Genomic DNA, 22,148 nt, shown 5'->3' with positions numbered 1-22,148 from the left:
TGGCATTTAGCTCTGGGTGAAGTCAGACTGGAGTCTCAGGTGTAAATGATCTAGTTCTCAGCCAGGTGAGTGTAAGGATAAGAGGACAAGAGTCGGGATGGTGGACATAACTGTGGGTCTGCATAACAAAGTTAGGATAGGGTAACCCCAAAACCCTCCTACAATCAAACAGGTGGTGTAATGGTTGATTCACACCCATCCATCCATCCATCCATTATCCAACCCACTATATCCTAACTACAGGGTCACGGGGGTCTGCTGGAGCCAATCCCAGCCAATACAGGGCGCAAGACAGGAAACAAACCCATCGTAGTTGATTCACACCCATTAGATTTCGTTTTTTCTTTAATCCGCTATTTCCCTTACTATTTTTGCGAAAGCTCCAAGCCACCTCAGGTGGTGCCAAACTGCTTCCAGAGTAATTGCTTGTAATCTAGGGTGTCATCTCTCACCATCACAGCAGCACCACCACCACAACCTGCCCAGCTCCATTTTTCTGTCATATCTGATGCCGTGCCCGGTTAAACTTGTCAAGCGGTTGTCACCACACAGCAGAGCCACGTCTCCCATTGAGTTAGTTAGATAGATAGATAGATAGATAGATAGATAGATAGATAGATAGATAGATAGATAGATAGATAGATAGATAGATAGATAGATAGATAGATAGATAGATAGATAGATAGATAGATAGATAGATAGATAGATACTTTATTAATCCCAAAGGGAAATTCAATAGGCGAGTCTCGGAGTGTAAGAATCCATGACAAGTAGTAAAAATAGTAAAAGAAGTAAATAAAATAAATAAAATAGTAAAAAGTGTCCAGGGAACGATTCCACATACAGTGGTGTGAAAAACTATTTGCCCCTTCCTGATTTCTTATTCTTTTGCATGTTTGTCACACAAAATGTTTCTGATCATCAAACACATTTAACCATTAGTCAAATATAACACAAGTAAACACAAAATGCAGTTTTTAAATGATGGTTTTATTATTTAGGGAGAAAAAAATCCAAACCTACATGGCCCTGTGTGAAAAAGTAATTGCCCCTGAACCTAATAACTGGTTGGGCCACCCTTAGCAGCAATAACTGCAATCAAGCGTTTGATAACTTGCAATGAGTCTTTTACAGCTCTGGAGGAATTTTGGCCCACTCATCTTTGCAGAATTGTTGTAATTCAGCTTTATTTGAGGGTTTTCTAGCATGAACCGCCTTTTTAAGGTCATGCCATAGCATCTCAATTGGATTCAGGTCAGGACTTTGACTAGGCCACTCCAAAGTCTTCATTTTGTTTTTCTTCAGCCATTCAGAGGTGGATTTGCTGGTGTGTTTTGGGTCATTGTCCTGTTGCAGCACCCAAGATCGCTTCAGCTTGAGTTGACGAACAGATGGCGGACATTCTCATTCAGGATTTTTGGTAGACAGTAGAATTCATGGTTCCATCTATCACAGCAAGCCTTCCAGGTCCTGAAGCAGCAAAACAACCCCAGACCATCACACTACCACCACCATATTTTACTGTTGGTATGATGTTCTTTTTCTGAAATGCTGTGTTCCTTTTACGCCAGATGTAACGGGACATTTGCCTTCCAAAAGTTCAACTTTTGTCTCATCAGTCCACAAGGTATTTTCCCAAAAGTCTTGGCAATCATTGAGATGTTTCTTAGCAAAATTGAGACGAGCCCTAATGTTCTTTTGCTTAACAGTGGTTTGCGTCTTGGAAATCTGCCATGCAGGCCGTTTTGCCCAGTCTCTTTCTTATGGTGGAGTTGTGAACACTGACCTTAATTGAGGCAAGTGAGGCCTGCAGTTCTTTAGACGTTGTCCTGGGGTCTTTTGTGACCTCTCGGATGAGTCGTCTCTGTGCTCTTGGGGTAATTTTGGTCGGCGGCCACTCCTGGGAAGGTTCACCACTGTTCCATGTTTTTGCCATTTGTGGATAATGGCTCTCACTGTGGTTCGCTGGAGTCCCAAAGCTTTAGAAATGGCTTTATAACCTTTACCAGACTGATAGATCTCAATTACTTCTGTTCTCATTTGTTCCTGAATTTCTTTGGATCTTGGCATGATGTCTAGCTTTTGAGGTGCTTTTGGTCTACTTCTCTGTGTCAGGCAGCTCCTATTTAAGTGATTTCTTGATTGAAACAGGTGTGGCAGTAATCAGGCCTGGGGGTAGTTACGGAAATTGAACTCAGGTGTGATACACCACAGTTAGGTTCTTTTTAACAAGGGGCAATTACTTTTTCACACAGGGCCATGTAGGTTTGGATTTTTTCTCCCTAAATAATAAAACCATCATTTAAAAACTGCATTTTGTGTTTACTTGTGTTATATTTGACTAATGGTTAAATGTGTTTGATGATCAGAAACATTTTGTGTGACAAACATGCAAAAGAATAAGAAATCAGGAAGGGGCAAATAGTTTTCACACCACTATAAAAGAAAGTGGTAGAAGTGATCAGTGAGATAGAGAAAAAAAGATAAAAAGATAAATTCATACACGGTGCTGCTGGAAAGGCTGCCACTCGGATTAGAGAAGGGAAAAAAGGGCAGAAACCCACATTTAGTCTGGCCCAGAGAAGTGGGTTGGTTTTGTATTCATTTTTTACATTCCATTTTTAATTTGAATAATACATTTTATATACACTGCCTGGCCAAAAAAAAAGTCACCACCTGGATTTAACTAAGCAAATAGGTACGAGCCTCCTATTGGATAATTGCTGCATGGGCGATTATCTTTCAGCTGGCAACAAGTTATTTAACCCCAACTGGTGCAATGAGTTGCTTCTCATTTCTTAAACATCCACATCTCGTGGTCGTGGAAAAGACGTTAGTCAGTTTGAGAAGGGTCAAATCATTTGCATGCACCAAGCTGAGAAAACATCTAAGGAGATTGCAGAAACTACTAAAATTGGGTTAAGAACTGTCCAACGCATTATGAAAAACTGGAAGGATAGTGGGGACCCAACGTCTTCGAGGAAGAAATGTGGCCGGAAAAAAATCCTGAATGATCGTGAACGGCGATCACTTAAACGTTTAGTGAAATCAAATCGAAGAAACACAACAGTAGAACTCAGGCCTATGTTTAATAGTGAAAGTAAGAGCATTTCCACACGCACAATGCGAAGGGAACTCAAGGGATTGGGACTGAACAGCTGTGTAGCCGTAAGAAAACCTCTAATCAGTGAGGCAAACTGGAAAAAAAGGCTTCAGTTTGCTAGGGAGCATAAAGATTGGACTCTGGAGCAATGGAAGAAGGTCATGTGGTCTGATGAGTCGAGATTGCCCCTGTTCCAGAGTGATGGGCGCATCAGGGTAAGAAGAGAGGCAGATGAAGTGATGCACCCATCATGCCTAGTGCCTACTGTACAAGCCTGTGGGGGCAGTGCTATGATCTGGGGTTGCTGCAGTTGGTCAGGTCTAGGTTCAGCAACAGTATGTGCTCCAAGAATGAGGTCAGCTGACTACCTGAATATACTTGAATGACCAGATTATTCCATCAATGGATTTTTTCTTCCCTGATGGCACGGGCATATTCCAAGATGACAATGCCAGGATTCATCGGGCTCAAATTGTGAAAGAGTGGTTCAGGGAGCATGAGACATCATTTTCACACAGGGATTGGCCAGACCTTAACCCTATTGAGAATCTTTGGGATGTGCTGGAGAAGGCTTTGCACAGCGGTCAGATTCTACCATCATCAATGCAAGATCTTGGTGAAAAATTAATGCAACACTGGATGGAACTAAATCTTGTGACATTGCCGAAGCTTATCGAAACAATGCCAATGTCGTAATCAAAGCTAAAGGCGGTCCAACGAAATATTAGTGTGTGTGACCTTTTTTTTTGGTGGCGACTTTTTTTTTGGCCAGGCAGTGTATTTTGAAGTTTATCTTTACTGTTATTTCTGCCTTTTAATACGCATATTGTAATAAAACAAGAATGAAATAATCACAATTGCAGCATTACATGGATGTCCGTAATTGCTACGTAAAACGATAAAAAAAAAATAAAAGGCGATAAATTTTGGCAGACCAAAATTAAAATTCATTCTTACCTTTAAATACTTCACTAACTTCTGAATCTGCCAGTACTCCGATGGTAAATCTGTACTGGATTCTTGACGCCGATCAAGCTGATCTTCATCTTCCTCACTCTCTGAAGAGCTCTCGCTGAACTCCTCGGTCCATGCTCCTGATATTTTGCTTACATAATCCAAAGTAAATAAAACAGATCATGAAATTTGCTGAACACCAAAACAAATATGTCTTTTTAATGAATAATTATAGTTTTAAAGCTAGGAGCTAGACTTACCTAATTTGCCCTGAATGTTTGGCGTGCAGAGGGGAAGAAGGAAAATTTGGTCGTTTCTTGCTTTTTGGACTTGGTAGCTTTTTGTCCGTCTTTTCAGTTTCTGTGTCGTCTTTTCCGGTCTTTCTTCTTTTCCCATTTTCGTTCTGCTCTTTCAAATCGGATTGCTCACTGCAAAGAATATCCGTCACCGTTACTTGAGCCTTATGGGAATTCTTTAATTAGTTATCTTTTGGATGGTTTATTTAGTTGAGATCAAGTATATTTTGAGGATAAAACAAAGCAGCATCTGATAGCAAAAACTAAATTCTGTTCTTGTGTCATTCTAGCAGACAGTTAGTAAATAAATGCAGAGCTGCAAATTCCTGGATAACACTGTTTCCTCACCTTTTTCCTATGGTGGCACACCAAAAAATCCTAAGGGACACCACAGTTCTATTAACCACAAACATCTTGTTATCTCATTCACATCCTCAACTGTCCACAGGGGAGAGGCTACTGGGTGAAGTCAGTAAAAAAGCAGTTCCAACATTCGCAGACACAGCACTTAGTGAGCACTTTGGGTGCATCCCCAGTTGTGTCGTCTCTTTGTCTGCCCCTCTCTGCCTCACAGACTACTCGTATGCCCACTATCCACCAGTCCTGTGAGGCTTACTGGCCACCACACACCCAGGCAGATGGACTCCAGCAGCAGGAAGACTCCTCTAAAGTGCTCCAAGTATTGTCTCTGCAACATGGCGATCGCAGAGTGGCTATTATGCCAGCTTCTGCAGCTAGTCCTGTCCTCCTCAGATAGGTCTCAGCCACCTGTGGAGCCCTTGTCTCTTCTCAGGTTCAGATCAGGTGTGCTACACTATTATTTCCACGGCACACCTGGGTAGCTCTCGTGGAGCCCCACTTTGAAAAACACTGCTATACACTAATCACACACTGCAAGTGGGGCCCATGGTCGAAGGTCTGATGAGAAGAAGGGTGGACCTCATGGTGTTGTTGCCGTTTCATGAATTGTCAGGTTAACGTCACTGACAGTCAACTATTGTGGTCATTTTGCGTTAACGAGCAGAGAGATGCCTTCAAGTTAGCACCAGTCAGGAGAGCAGAAAAGAAAACTATGAAAGCATAACTAATGAAAGCATAACTTGCAGGTGTGTTCACAAAACGAAATTCCACTAACTTCCAGCGAGCCAGCTAACGTTATATAACTTGCCACTGTGCCAAAGCTAGCAGTTTACTGGAGTAACAATAGCATTATGTATAATAGTTTTGAAATCAAATGTATAACAGAAACTATCTGTCGTTAGAGTACCAAACTGACATGCAGTCGTATAACCACCATATAGACCTCAGCACCCATAAAAGTGCTCTGCATTGAGAACACGTTTGTAAATGCAACCAGCACAATTGGGCTCTCCTGCTTACTAGTTAGTCATTGGATGAATTGTGGAAAAGCAACAGGTGAGCAACTTTGACATACGAAAAGAGCAATCAGCTCAAATGAACTTCAGCTGGTGGTTCATTTTATTGGTAGGTAACATTACTGTCACAAACGTGCACTTGGGAGTGTGTTTCCGCTAGACCAGGGGTGGGCACTGCCCCCTAATTCTGACGAACCCTCAGCCGACAAACCCTCAGCCTAAAGCCACTTCCAGTCCTCAGAAGACACCCAACATCGCTTTCTCTTCCAGTTCTCAAGATCTCACTTCCTTCTGATGTCACTTTCGGTTCCCAGAATACCATTCTCCCATTACATCGCTTCCTGTCTACCAAAAATATGAGGGACGTTCAAAAAGTTTCCACACTTTATATTTTCATTGGAAACGGTGAAGGCTGGAGGAGTAGAAATTGGTCGTATCTGAAAGTGTCATGTGACTAGTTCTGTCTGGCAAGCCGACTGCCCTTGCAGTTTAGTATAAGAGTTGTCACCCTGTGGTGTAGATGGCTGCGAAACTTAGAAATTGCACCAAAAAGGAACAGCGTTCTGTCATTCGCTTTTTGTAGGCAGAAGGTGTTCCGGGAGCACAAATTCATCTCTGCATGTGTGATCAGTATGGGGATAAAGTTCTCTCTCACAGAGTCGTCTATGAGTAGGCTGAAATGTTTGAAAACGGCCGTACTAGTGTGAGGGATGCAGAGTGCTCCGGACGTCCAGTTACAGCCACAATGATGTGAAAGCAGCGGTGCATCAGTGGAATTAAAAAGTTGGTACGACGCTGGGAAAATTGCATCGCAAAGGAAGGTGACTATGTAGAAAAGTTATGTCATTTGTTTTTGAAATTCTTAATAAACCCTTGGGATTAATAAAGTATCTATCTATCTATCTATCTATCTATTATATTGTGCCTTTCATCTACCTATCTATCTATCTATCTATCTATCTATCTATCTATCTATCTATCTATCTATCTATCTATCTATCTATCTATCTATCTATCTAAACAGAGTTAAAAAATAGTCTGGAAACTTTTTGAACGTCCCTTGTATAAGGCAGCCATTTTGTTGTTCCTACAGTTCTGTTTTGAGCTCACGTGTGTAAAGACCAAACTAACCAACCATTTTCAAGTATACGGGGTGGAACCCCAAACCTTTCACTTTGTCGTGTGTGTTCTTTTACAGCCTTATTGCTATCCGCTGTCAATGGAAGGACAAATTAAAGTTTAGATCAATTCATAAGTGTGGGTGATATATTCACATGTTCATTTGTTTAATATATCTAAATACTAGCAAAATACCCAGTTGTGAGAAGTAGTGTGTTAAAGTAATGAAAAAGAAAAGGAAACATTTTAAAAAATATCGTAACATGATTGTCAATGTAATTGTTTTGTCACTGTTGTGAGTGATGAGTGTTGCTGTCATATATATATATATATATATATATATATACATATATATATATACACACACACATATAAAATATATATATATATATATATATACATATCCATACATATATACATATACACATATACACATATATATATATATACACAAACACACACACACACACATATATATATATATATATATATATATATATAAACTGCTCAAAAATTAAAGGAACACTTTGAAAACACATCAGATCTCAATGGGAAAAAGAAATCCTCCTGGATATCTATACTGATATAGACTGGGTAATGTGTTCTTGTATACATGCCTGACAACATCGTGGACGAAATTGATGGTCCAGGCGCCGAGAGGGTCTTGGGGCCTGGGCCGGGAAGAGTTCCTGGCTAGTCCCTTCTCCGGCGGAATCTTCGGGTCAAGGTCCGTAGCCACGGAAGGTCCCCGAGACACCAGCGCCCATAGGGCCTGCCCTTGTGCACGGCGTGGAGGCCGCGGGAGGGTGCCTTTTCCCCTCATGACAAGATCCAGCGAGGCCCGGGAGCGCGAATGGCTTACCGCTGATTCTTTTAGACCAGTCTTGTCCCAGATCACTGGGAAGGGGGGTCAGGTAACACAGCGACCGTCATTTGGATTGGTTCCCCTTCCAGGTAAGATAGCAGTGGCGGAACGATATGACCTAGTCCCCCATGTACACAGGTAACCAACAAATGCTGCTTTAACCACTGTTGCGGTAAGACAAGCGGCGAGCAACAATGGTAATGTTGCTGCCGGAATCAAACAAAGCCACCACGGCGTGCTCCATTTAGCAACACCACTCCCGTGATTCGGACTCGCCAAGGGATGCGGCGGGTACAATACCTCTCCGCTGATGTCCAGCTGCAGTCCATAGGCTCCGGGCGATGTGATGGGGGCAGTTTGGCAGCAGGTGGCCGGTCTCGCCACACTTGAAACAGCGGCGGACCCGGCCTCTCTTGGCTCTGGCTGGCGCTTCTGCAGCGTCGAGGGGCTCGGGGTGGCCGCCCGTCCCTGCCGGTTCCCCGAGCAGGCTTTTCTGACCCCCAAGTCGGAGGACCGCCAACTGGCGCTCCAGGGCGTCGAGGAGGCCCGACATGTTTGATAAGCGTGCCCCGGACCTGCTGGGCGAGGGAACTGGGCATTGCATTGACCAGGCCTTCACAGGCCACCCGCCGACCACTTTCCGCCCGTCGGGCTCTCTGGCCGTAGCCAGCGGCCCATCTTGCCCCAGAACTTCGAGCGCCTGGGCGCGAAGGGCTTTTCGGGTCAAAGACCCAGTTCCGCCATTGACGCCTGCTGGCCGGGCTAATGCCGCGTAGCGGGCCAATATTTCGGGCTTGAGGAGGTCGTAATTAGCCTCCTCCTCAGGGAGGTCATAATAGGCCCGCAGCGCTGGTCCCTTCAGGTATGGCGCCAAGATGGGCGCCCACTGACCGCTGCCACTCGTTCCGGTGGCCGTCCTCTCAAACATGCCCAGGTAGGCATCGGCGTCCTCCGGAAGGCCCGCCGGACCATAGGAGGCGGCTGCCTGGGCGGGTCTGGTCTCGCCCGTTGGGCTTCCACTAACCTGGCCTTCGCGGGCCTCCAGCTCCCGGTTGGTAGCGGCTTGCGCTTGCTGCAGGGCCTGGAGCTGGGCGCTCATTCCCTGCAGCATGTTCAGGTCCTGTCCCTCCGTCATTCCGGGATCTCTATCCTGCCGACTACGCCACTTGTAAAGGACCGAGAGACAGTAGCAAGGGTTGGGGTTTTCCGGCCCGTATATTGTACAGACAAAAAACAGGTCAAAATTATAAACAAACAGTTCATAATGCGCGCGCCGACTCCTGGCGTCGGCCATTTTATATATATATATATATATATACTATGCAGGGCGGTCTTTTTTCTATGAGGAAGCAGAGGGAGAAAGTTAATACATTAGTGGTTTCCCAGGTGCTGTCGAACAATCCCTGACCTCCTATACAATATATATATATATATATATACACATATACACATATATATATATATACACAACACACACACATATATATATATATATATATATATATATATATATATATATAAACTGCTCAAAAATTAAAAGGAACACTTTGAAAACACATGCAATGGGAAAAAGAAATCCTCCTGGATATCTATACTTCTAATGAGATGACAGATGGTGTTGTGGGGATCTCCTCCCAGATCTGGACCAGGGCATCACTGAGCTCCTGGACAGTCTGAGGTGCAACCTGGTGGCATTGGATGGACCAAAACATAATGTCCCAGAGGTGTTCTATTGGATTTAGGTCAGGAAAGTGTGGTGGCCAGTCAATGGTATCAATTCCTTCATCCTCCAGGAACTGCCTGCATACTCTCACCACATGAGGCCAGGAATTGTCGTGCACCAGGAGCCACTGTACCAGCATAGGGTCTGACAATGGGTCCAAGGATTTCATCCTGATACCTAATGGCAGCCAAGGTGCCTTTGTCAAGCCTGTAGCGGTCTGTGTGACCCTCCATGGATATGCCTCCCCAGACAATCATTAACCCACCACCAAACTGCTCATGCTGAATGATGTTACAGGCAGCATAATGTTCTCCATGGCTTCTCCAGACCCTTTCACTTCTGTCACGTGCTCAGGGTGAACCTGCTCTCATCTGTGAAAAGCACAGGGCACCAGTGGTGCATCTGCCAATTCTGGTATTCTATGGCGAATGCCAATCGAGCTACATGCTGCTGGGCAGTGAGCTCAGGGCCCATTAGAGGACATGGGGCCCTTGGGTCACCCTCATGAAGTCTTTCTGGTTGTTTGGTCAGAGACATTCACACCAGTGGCCTGCTGGAGGTCATTTTGTAGGGCTCTGGTAGTGCTCATCCTGTTCCTCCTTGCCCAAAGGAGCAGATACTGGTCCTGCTGATGGGTTATGGACCTTCTATGGCCCTCTCCAGCTCTCCTAGAGTAACTGCTTGTCTCCTAGAATCATGCTCTTGAGACTGTGCAGGGAGACACAGCAAACCTTCTGGCAATGACATGTATTGATGTGCCATCCTGGAGAAGTTGGACTACCTGTGCAACCTCTGTAGGGTCCAGGTATCGCCTCATGCTACCAGTAGTGACACTGACTGTAGCCAAATGAAAAACTATTGAAGAAACAGTCAGAAAAGATGAGGAGGCAAAAATGTCAGTGGCCTCCACCTGTTAAACCATTCCTGTTTTGGGGGTCATCTCATTGTTGCCCCTCTAGTGCATCTGTTGTTAATTTCATTAACACCACAGCAGCTGAAACTGATTAACAACCCCTCTGCTACTTAACTGACCAGATTAATATCCCATAAGTTTCATTGACTTGATGCTATACTCTGATTAAAAAGTGTTCCTTTAATTCTTTTGAGCAGTATATATATATATATATATACTGTCAAGGATGCCAGGGGCGCCAACCCGGCCAGGACGCCTTCAGGGACTGGAAGTGGGCGTGTGCCCAACTGGGATCATGTGGGGGCCGCCATCCTGGTTGCTTTGGGGGCCACAGGTAGAGGGCTTGGAAGCCCAACCCTGTAGGGACCCGTGGTCACCGCCAGGGGGCGCCCCAATGCCTTGGGGACCCTGGACCTCAGCACTTCCGCCACACCAGGAAGTGCTGGGGAAGAAGAAGAGGACACCGGAGAGCTTCCGGGAGAACAGCCGGCATTTCCGCCACACTGGGGCGTGTCCAGGGGGACCAGATAAAAGGGGCCGTCTCCCTTCATTCGAGGCTGGAGTCGGGTGGAAGCAGGACGAGGCAGAAGAGAGTGTGGAGGCGCCCCGAAGAGAAGGCATTGGGTGGCCAGGACTGTGTTGGGGTTTGTGTGGCACTTGAACTTGTGTAAATATTGTAAATAATAAACGTGTGGTGGTGAAAAACAATATGTCCGCCTGTCTGTGTCCGGGCCGGGTCCACAATACATATATACACATATATCTACACATATATATATATACACAAATACATATATATATATATATATATACATACACACTCACATATATAAACATATATATACATATACATACATATCTACATATATACATATACACACACACATATATATATATATATATATATATATATATATATATATATATATATATATATATATATATATATATATATATATACATACACTCTTTGGGGTGTGAGCAACTGTTGCTGGGGGTGCCAGAATCCATCAAGGAAGAAAAATGAAAGACATTATTTGTACAAAATCTTAATTTATTTATCCATTCCTAAATAATTAAATGGGCAGGCTATTTCGTATCAGTGCAATACGCTGTTTGTTAAAACAGATGACTCCCGCTCTTACGTGCAAGTCTGCGTGGATATTATGAACTATCATATCTGTTCAAGTTCTATTTAAATTTTAAATAGAAGGAATTTTTATTTAGTCGACAGAAATATCTTTGGTAGGAATGTAAGTTAAATGTAGGCATCATTGCATACATTTTTCTTCACCATACAAATGTAAAGAGTAAATTCGCCTTACATTCCAACCAAAGATATTTGTGTCAACTAAATAGAACTTGAAAAGATATATTTTTTCAAATGTGATCAGGCAATTCAGATAGAGTTGACGCACACTACAGTACATCAAGCCCACGTGCTATTGTGGTTTTGCCTGCGTGCTTCAATAAGTTACCCTCACCTCGCTCTTACTTTTTTACTGTTCATCTAATGAATACACTGAGTATGGCTTTACCAAAACAATCATTGATGGCGAATAAAGTATCCATTATTCATAAAGCTTCAATTGGTGATCTGTCTTTCTGCGTTAACGCATATTTTTTCATACGTCTCAAACCAAGGGGATGCGAGGGTAAAATGAATCGGGAAGCGTGCGCACATACTCAGTTCACCCCCTCTCGGGAATTGAAACTTGGACGTCGGCACGCCACAGTGTGTGGTTTGTCTATTTGAGAGTATGTAGATCGGGGTATATATATACATATATATATATATACCCGCGCTTCGCAGAGAAGTAGTGTGTTAAAGAAGTTATGAAAAAGGAAAGGGAAAATTTTAAAAGTAATTGTCAATTGTCAATATACAGTAATTGTTTTGTGAGTGTTATGAGTGTTGCTGTCATCAAGGATTTGATTATCATTATTTCTTTCAATCAGATTCGTATTTGTACGATGTGTTGTGTTTAAGTTACATTCCGTGTTTGTCAATCGTTGTAAAGATGACAGGTTTCATTCATCGATTCGTTTCTTACTGCATCAATAAACAGCTCGTCTTCTTCTTTATCTGAGACGTGACACACTGCATGCACGGGTTTTCTTTTACACTGTCTTCCTTTAGCGGGACATTCACTTTTTCCACCGTGTGCTTTGTTTCCGCAGTAGCTGCACTTATGAATATGCTTGTATGTGTCAGACGCTTCATATTTTTTTGCTGCCTTCTCAATTGTGTAATTTGGTTTTTGTTCAGCACTCTTTGGAACTGTTGCTTTTTGTCTGTGCACTGCGTCAGTTCACGTGAGCCGCTCGGTGTACATGCATCGAAGTTTCCCAGCTGTGCTGGTGCCATCTCATGCGATGTCCACAGCTGTATTTAATGTTAGCTAAGACCCAGCACTTAAAAATTTCTCTCGAAGTTTCGCTGAGTTTGTGCCAAACACCACCCTGACCATCTCATCTTCCTCTGCATAAGCACAGTCCTTCACCCGTGAATATTTAGCAGCAGTGTTTCTATTGGATTGCTGCTGACAGACGGCCTTATATGGGCAGGCACTAAATTACGTGGGAGGCGTAACTCCACCTCCCACGGGCATCGAGCAGAAGTCTATTATAGTATATGGACGAAAAAATAGGTTCCAGTTATGACCATTACGCATAGAATTTTGAAATGAAACCTGCTTAACTTTTGTAAGTAAGCTGTAAGGAATGAGCCTGTCAAATTTCAGCCTTCTACCTACACGGGAACTTGGAGAATTAGTGATGAGTCAGTGAGTGAGTGAGTGAGTCAGTGAGTCAGTGAGGCCTTTGCCTTTTACTGCTTTAAGTTTATTAAGCATGTTCATTAATAGTATTATTGGTTTTTATTTAATTATTAATATTATTAGTAGGAGTTGTTGCATTTTATATTATTAGTTTTAGAGGTGGTAATAGTATCAGACCTCCAAAGATAATACAAAGAGACAATTTCCCCAGAGGTATTAATATAGTGTACCAAATACCAAAAAATAAAATTAAGAATGTTGTCTTTGTTGTTGATGTATCAGGTATAATAATAATAATAATAGCTCGCTTTGCTCGCCAACCCCTGGGCCTGCGCTATGCTCCACACTCCTACGCTCGCGTTGTGAAGAAGGGGGCTAAACGCACCCCAAGGAGACACGTTCATTCCTCCAAAACCCACTCTTAAACGGTGATCACCATGGGAAACAAATACAGTTGTTTTTTTTACCTCCTCTTTGCTCGATCAGCTGCTGGCTTGCCACTGCTGACGTGCAACGTGATCTGCATTTCACACGGCACACTTCTATCACCTATGTCCATATATTCAATCTCTTTTTGTTTTTACCTTTTCATCAATATTGCATTGAATTTTGATTCCGTCTTTGGAATTACATCATGACAATGCAAACATATAACTGCTCGTGAGTGAATATCGCTTCTTTCTCTCTACAAGAAATGTGTCTAACAATAGCATTCACACAAATGAGAAATGATTTCTCTCGCAGGATTTCACTTTCACCAAACAACAAATCTTTTAATTCTCGTGGATACACCTCTTCATTGGGAAGAAATGGTACATTTTTTTTCCCTGATGGCAACACGAATTAGACGATCTACAAGTCTCCTACTTAAAGTTTAAATCCGAACAATATATTCGATTTCTTTTCGCTGTTCCGTTATTTCACCGAGTAATAATTTGCTGCTAAGGCAATCTTTACTATCATTTTTTTGAGACTTTCAAATTTTTGTACTTTCATTATTTCTAACCTGTTCTGCATGTGTACCGCACCAACTTTTTTAAATTCTTTACGACGTTCTACTTTGTCATCTACTCTTTGTCTTTTATTTCCAGCCCCAAGCATGGTTAAATCTCTTGGCATAAAGTCGCGTGTTGCGGGACATGAAAGTGTCTCTCTGAGAAGATCACGTCTCGTCTCCTTCCAAGATGTTTTTTTATTATAGAGAGATAACAATAAAAATAATCTCTCTATTATAAAAATTAATCTTGGGGAGGCAGACTAGGGAGACGAGATGTGATCTTCTCAGATTGAATTTGAAGTCAATTTGAAGTCCCGTGTAGAGACACTTTAACTTGCTCACAGCTCTTAAAACAATGACAAGTGACAAGCAAAACACGCAGCTCGCTGCCGATGATCCGACCACTTCTCCTTGCGTGCGTTCAGCCACCCCAATCCCCCGTCTTCACAATGCGAGCAGCAGACACATGTAGTGGCAAAAAGGACAGCAGCTGTACAGGCTTTAAAATGATCGACGGGCAGTGCAACAGCAGCTGCCCCCCCCCTTCACAATGTGAGAAGCGTTATACGTCCTGCGAGAAAGAGATTTAAGTATTGTTTTTACAACATCACGCGAGACAAGGCAGTGAGCCATCATTTAAAACAAGTCCATGGACATCTAACCTAGCAGTTGTTGGATTGCTGTTGGCAGACACGCTTCATGTGCTCCCAGCTGTTAAAACAACGACAGGCGACAAGCAGAACAGGCAGCTTGCCAGCAGCAGATGATCCGCCGGCATCTCCTTAGTATGCGTTCAGCTGACCCCCGTTCACAACATGAGCAGCATTATACGTCCTGCGAGAAAGAGATTTAAGTATTGTTTTTACAACATCACACGAGACAAGGCGGTGAGCCATCATTTAAAACAAGTCCATGGACATCTAACCTAGGAGTTGTTGGATTGCTGTTGGCAGACACGCTTCATGTGCTCCCAGCTCTTAAAAGAAACAACGACATGCGACAAGCAGAACAGGCAGCTCGCCAGCAGCAGAAAGCCAGCAGATGATCCGCCGGCATCTCCTTAGCGTGCGTTCAGCTGACCCCCCTTCACAACACGAGCAGCATTATACGTCCTGCGAGAAAGAGATGTAACCACGCCCGGGGCCAGAAATAAAGGACAAGTATTGTTTTTACAAAAGTTTGTAAAAGTGAAAATAATGCATATGTAACAATTCACATGAAAATAATAATCACTTTAAATTATATATCTGGTAAACCAAACACGGGGATTTGCGGAGTAATAGTAATAATAATAATAATAATATGACTGCTGCTCAAACACCACCAAGCCTTGCTGGAGTGCAAGTCTATTGTGAAGAGCAGTGTCACAATAACAGCCCACAGACATCAAAAAGGTTTTTGGGGCAGCCACCCGTATATTATGCCCTGGCTGCAAATGGGTATTTTGGTTGAGCTGTTCACAGTTTGGAGTCCAAAACAGAACTGATTTAAGAGTGCAAATATGGCAGCTTTAAGTGACATAATCAAGACCGGGACCCGGACCGGAAGTGATGTCATCGATAGCGCCAAAACTGGAAGTGACATCATCAGGACCAGAAAGTGACGTCAACAATAGCACTGGTACAGGAAGTGATATCATCAAAGGCAGTGGTACCGGAAGTGATGTCAACAATGGCGCCAGGAGCTAGTGAAATTTCCTGTGGATGGTCTTCAGAGGATTGAGGGAGAAAGTCGGTGCAGCTTGCCACCCCCTGATCTGGCGTGGTACTACTAATATTCAGGCCCTTTCACTGCCTCCCAATCGCACGTGTGTGACAGCAGCCATGAGATAAAAGAAAAGTATGGTCTGCCCGAGGCCACTAGTGCTAGCCGCAAGAAAACCAAGCAGTTACTCAAGTCCAAGATCATTGAGACCAGAAGGCAGTACTACAAGGAGAAGACATTGCACGGCCAGTTCTATTACGACCTGAACAGGCCATATGTCGAACAGGACCTGATGCACACATGGCTTTGGAGAGCAGGCCTCCAGAGGGTGTGATGGTGCAGGTCGGCCGCATGCTCCTTCTTAGTTTTTGGGAGCCTCTTGAACCCGACACCACCGATAATAATGACCGAGATGAGCTTCCACTACTAGATGCCTCTACCAAGAATACATTTGTCAAATTTACAATCAAAAAGCTAAAATTCAAAGAAGTGAAGAGGAGTTAGGAACTGACACGAGAAAAAGAAATTGCTTCCCACCTCTGAGCAGGTAAGCCGAGGGTCTTCCACTTCAGAGAGGGTTCTAATTTCTTTTTGCTGCTTGTCATTTTCTGCGAAGTTGGTTGCAAAGCCTTTTCGTGCGCCCTCTTCGTTTGATGGTCGCCAGACCTTTGAGTTTGTCCTTCTTCCTCAGCATCAACGGGGTCCACTTGTTGTCGTGCAGACAGGGGTTCTTTGTACACTGCAAAATCCTAAAGAGCAAAAAAAAAAAAGGAGGTCTTTTATGAAGAGGAACAAAATGTGATGCAGAACTACAAACAACATGTTGTGGAGACATCATCAAAACTAGAGAACATGTCGTGTGGTGAACTTTTGGATCACAACGATGACGCATACCGACAACTGCATGGCCGCTTCCTGAATGGGTTGTCTGATGTTGGTTTTAATGTGATGCACACATGACAATATATTTGAACTTCATTATGCAACTCAAAATGAGATGCTTTACCTGCCCTTGATGTAATTTAGGCATATGAAAAAAAAAATCATATTAAAAAACCTCAGCAAACAAACACATCCACTTAATAAACACCATGATGGCTAACTGAGCTGGGAAGAGCTGTCAGGTGCAGATGTGGCATACAGAAGATATACGACAAGGTTCATATCTTAAAAGATGAGCCCAGACTGGACTGGACCATCATATAAAGCACTGGTGTGGGTAAAGAACTACCAGTAAGTGGCGTATCCTGTGTCTACACAACCTGCCATGGAAGTAAATACTGACGTGACAAAAACATGGAGAGATGGAGGCCATGGGGCATGGGCAGAAGGCCAAGAGAAGGTGACAGCATAGACAGCCCAAGGGCCAACAAGGGCATATAACCAGTTATACATAAGGACCAAATAAATGTCACTTGACAAACCAGGAGATCAAGTTCATCAGGTGAGGTAACACCTACACTGTCCTAACATCTCATCCTGATAACTCTGTATCTCTAGTGAGTTTCATATCAATGACATAATGTCTGTCATACACTAACAGCCAAAAGTCTGGACACAGACAGTAATGCTCATGTTTTGATAGAAATATTACTGTTTTTATTGAAAGTGCAATTGAATTGATTTCAAAATACAGTCGGGACATTACTAGTGTTGCTAAAGGCTATTACTGCTTGAAAGGACTGGAGTTTCATTTGTTATTCATATAAAACAGCAAAGCCACATTTTCAGTATTCATTCCTTCAGTGACCTAATGGTCAACTCCCTTAGCTCTTTCTTAAATAATCATTTTAAATGCTAACTGGTGTCACACATGCATGTCAGAGGAACAACCTCATCACAGGTATGCAATACCCAGATGGGGCAAGAGGGGGCGCTGCCACTAATAGCCTCGTCTTTAATCTCCTCTTCTACCAGTCTATTTGTTATATAGTGCCTTTACTATATCTATATGTTTATCTGTTAAATAGTGTCTTTCATATCTATCTATCTATCTATCCATCCATCCATCCATCCATCCATTATCCAACCTGCTATATCCTAACTACAGGGTCACAGGGGTCTGCTGGTGCCAATCCCAAACAAACCCCGGGCAGGACCCCAGCCTACCACAGTCTATCTATCTATCAGTCTATGTATCATATAGTGCCTTTTCTATCTATCTATCTATCTATCTATTATATAGTGTCTTTCATATCTATCTATCCATCTATCTATCAACTGTATCTATCTGTTATATAGTGCCTTTCATATCTATCTATCTATCTATCTGTTATATAGTGTCTTTCATATCTATCTATCTATCTGTTATATAGTGCCTTTCATATCTATCTATCTGTTATATAGTGCCTTTCATATCTATCTATCTATCTGTCTCATATAGTGTCTTTCACATCTATCTGTCTATCCATATATCTATCTGTTAGATAGATAGGGAAGGCATTATATATCCATATATCTATCTGTTATATAGTGTCTTTCATATCTATCTATCTATCTATCCATCCATCCATCCATCCATCCATTATCCAACCTGCTATATCCTAACTACAGGGTCACAGGGGTCTGCTGGTGCCAATCCCAAACAAACCCCGGGCAGGACGCCAGCCTACCACAGTCTATCTATCTATCAGTCTATGTATCATATAGTGCCTTTTCTATCTATCTATCTATCTATATAGTGTCTTTCATATCTATCTATCTATCTATTTATCTATCTGTTATATAGTGCCTTTCATATCTATCTATCTATCTATCTCATATAGTGTCTTTCACATCTATCTGTCTATCCATATATCTATCTGTTAGATAGATAGGGAAGGCATTATATATCCATATATCTATCTGTTATATAGTGTCTTTCATATCTATCTATCTATCTATCTGTCTATCTATCTATCTATCTATCTATCTATCTCATATAGTGTCTTTCACATCTATCTAAATCAAATTACTGTATACTGCGATTTACTGTGTATATACTGTAATTTAATCAAATTACTGTATTTTACAGTACAAATACAATACAATACAGGGCCTTTGCAGTAAACTAAGCCACAAAATTAATGTGATGTAGCAGCCTGCTGCTGTTATTTCTTGAATTTTTTCAACAGTAATAGTGCTGCAATTCTTTAGTCGCTAATTTACTGTAAATTACTGTAAAAACAATTGTAGTTAGTTGACATTGTGATAAAGACTATATCCTATACTGTGTTTCTACCCTAACAGTTAAATGACTTCCAATTATTTGACAGTCAGACACACAGACCATCATTTTTTGGTACAATTTCAATGTTTCATGCAATTATTTTATGTTTTCTGGTGGGAAACCAAAGATTGCTTTTGTGAAGTAGGATGTGCAGCAGGTTCAGCAGTTTATCAAAAAAAAAAACAGAATTACACCTTCAGCACAATCAGGATAAACCGTCTACTTGCCATCTTTAAGTTTTTGTTTCTCACAGTACTAAGGTGTGGGGGCCATCAGGATCAATTTACAGTATGGCTAAGATGGGGTGGGGGGGGGCTGTCGGGGCGGGTGGTTTGGGGTGCGTTCCTTATGCAAATATAAATAAATGTATTCAAACTTTAGTCAAATCTCAGTTTCTGTTCCATTGTCACTTTACAGCAACACACCAATAGTCCTGCACATTGAATTGACAGCTAAAACACTCCTTAAATGTATGTTTTTGAGTATTTATCCATTTAAAATCATTGTTTTAACTGTTTATTGTATTATATTTACATAATGTACTTTTTAAAGTGCATTCAGCGGTTCTCCTTACAATGTACATCAAGTTGTGGTCTGAAGGTCCTGCACGTTCTTCTCCTCTCCACCTCACTATTTGGCCATTCATTCCTTGTGTTTCTGGCTCTCTAATGTCTGTTTCCGTCGGTGTCATTTTAGCCAGGATTGTCACTTTTAACTGTCATAGAAACAGAATGCAAACTGAAAAGGAGCCACAATGCAATGCAGAACAGTCCAGAAACTCTTTTAGAGTAAATGTGCCGAACGCCATTTCAACAGTCAAGTGGCAGGTGGTGGCAGCCTCATGCCGTGGGGTTATTTTCCAGTGGCAGGGCCAGGGACACGACGACAGGGTTATGGCAAAGTTCAGACCTGCACCAGAGCACTCTGGGCCTCAGACTCGGGTCCAAGGGTCACCTTCCTAAAGGACAATAACCCTAAGCACAGAGGAGCGGTTTAGGGACAACTCTGGGAATGTCCTTGGGTGTCCCAGCCAAAGCCCAGAAGTGACCCCTCTCTGGAGAGACCTGAAGATGGCTGACCACTGACGGTCTCCATCCAGCCTGACAGATCATGAGGATAAAAAAAAAAAGGCATCCAGCTGTGCAAAGCTCGCCGCGTCAGACCCAAGACGACTCCAGGATGTAATGGCTGCCAAAGGGGCTTCAACAAAGTTCTGAGTAAAGAGTCGGAATACTTGAGTCCGTGTGCCGTTTCTAGTTTGTTTTTTCAGATAAATTTGCTAAATTTCCGTAAATATCCTGCTTTTCACTTTGTCCTTCTGGGGTATTGAATGTTGCTTGAGGAGGGGAATGATTTTAGCACAAGGCCGCAGGGGTCTGAATACGTTCTGAAGGCCCAGTAAGCGTGCTGGCCAAGCAGCCACAAAAGTGCCTGTTTGTTTCCGCCAGTCTGATTTCTGTATTATTTTATTTGGAGTCAGAGCTGCCTAAGCGCTATGCAAAACAGAAAAAAAAAAAAAAAAATGCAAAAAATTGTCTGACCCATTTATGCATATTTTCCACTAATGTACAAAATCGGCACGTAACGCAAATTGAGATTGATTAGTGAAGTTCATGGAAAATTAATCACTGTGCGCTTTTTAAAATTGTTTTACTATTAACTGTTAAACAGATGCAGCAGCTCCTCAAGTTCAATTATGAAATGTGCTATCTGGCTACTGTCACAAGACATATCAGTCACGAAAGATGTAAAAATACGCCGCAAAGAAATGAAACGGATAGACAGCCGTACTTGTACAGAACACACACCAAAAAAACTCTCAAAAACCAAATAGCAGAATAATGGGCTGTTAAATTTAACAAGTCATTCACAATCCCTCCTCCCCGAAATATGAAAGCTACTTCAAGTAGGAAAACATGACACATCCCAGACAGCAACGGCGAGGTCTGCAGAGTCACTCGCAGGCACCTCTGCTTTTCTTTCCAACAGTGCACAGCATTTTTTATTTCTTTAAAGAATCTCAATACTCCAAATTGTTGGCATCTGCTTATTGAAACCCCTTATTGTAGCCCTCCGAATGCTTGGGACAAAGACACATTCTTTCTTTGATTTGCCCCTCTGTTCTAAACTTTAAAATTACAAATCATTGCGATTAAAGTGTACACTTTAATAATAATAAATAATTCATTACATATTATATATATTATATAGCACTTTACTCAGTACTCAAAGCGCTACGTATCCACACAGGGAGGAACTGGGAAGCGAACCCACAATCTTCCACAGTCAAAGCAGCAGCACTACCACTGCACACTTTCATTTAAGGGGATTTGCACACATTTCGGTTACACGGCCCCCCCATTACAGGACACTATAATGTTTGGTGGTGTCATAGGTGTTTGCGATTCCTCAGGCTTCATAAGACACCTCGGCTTGCTTCTAACCCTTGGAGTCTGCAGTCTCCATTGTACAAAACTGAGGACAAGAGCTTTGCCAATGAAAGCCAAAGAAGCCATCAAGAGGCTGGCAAACAAGAATACAACCATTAGGAACAACAGTAAAACCTTAGGATGACCAAAAGTTGTGTGCCAGAGTAAAAAGCAATCGATCAATTGGTTGATATGTTTTTTAATTACAACACGGTAAAAGGGTGCCAAAATGTCACACACCACATGCATATAAGTGTAGGAACCACTTTGGATTGCATTTAATTTTGGCACAAATTTTGACACAGAAAAACTATTTAAGAAAGGCCAGAGCAGGCCTCTTCTTCCTTAGGAGGCTGCACTCCTTTAATGCGAGTACTGAGCAACTCCACATCTGCTATAACTCTGGTGAGTTTCTACACTGTGGTGTTCCGGGTTGGTAACATCACTTCAGGAGAGGCCCACTGAATCAACAGACTAATTAAAAGGGCAGGCTCAGTTATATGAGGATGCACACTGAAAACCCTGGAGGTCGTAGTAAAGGAGAGTATTTAAACAAAACTGAGTACCATTATGAACAATGCTGCACATCCACTTTCTGACACACCAATACTAAGGATCAGTCAGCAGAAGTGTGTCAGGAAATGCAATGGGGACTCCTTAATACACACAGTAATACGTCTG

The 22,148-nt window shown here is 42.4% G+C and overlaps 1 protein-coding gene across 1 annotated transcript in view; it reads right to left on the bottom strand.

The window, feature by feature from the left end:
* odad2 (outer dynein arm docking complex subunit 2) overlaps positions 1-22,148 on the bottom strand; it is a 195,267-nt gene that overhangs the window by 116,633 nt on the left and 56,486 nt on the right. The window contains exons 8-10 of the mRNA XM_039753888.1: positions 16,368-16,579; positions 4,318-4,485; positions 4,061-4,208 (exon numbers count right to left, since the gene is read on the bottom strand). Coding sequence (XP_039609822.1) covers positions 4,061-4,208; positions 4,318-4,485; positions 16,368-16,579 — 528 coding nt within the window. The remainder of the gene's footprint in view (positions 1-4,060; positions 4,209-4,317; positions 4,486-16,367; positions 16,580-22,148) is intronic.

This window comes from Polypterus senegalus, chromosome 5 (genome assembly GCF_016835505.1).
Source record: "Polypterus senegalus isolate Bchr_013 chromosome 5, ASM1683550v1, whole genome shotgun sequence".
NCBI lineage: Eukaryota > Metazoa > Chordata > Cladistia > Polypteriformes > Polypteridae > Polypterus > Polypterus senegalus.
This window is presented reverse-complemented; position numbering and strand designations above follow the sequence as displayed.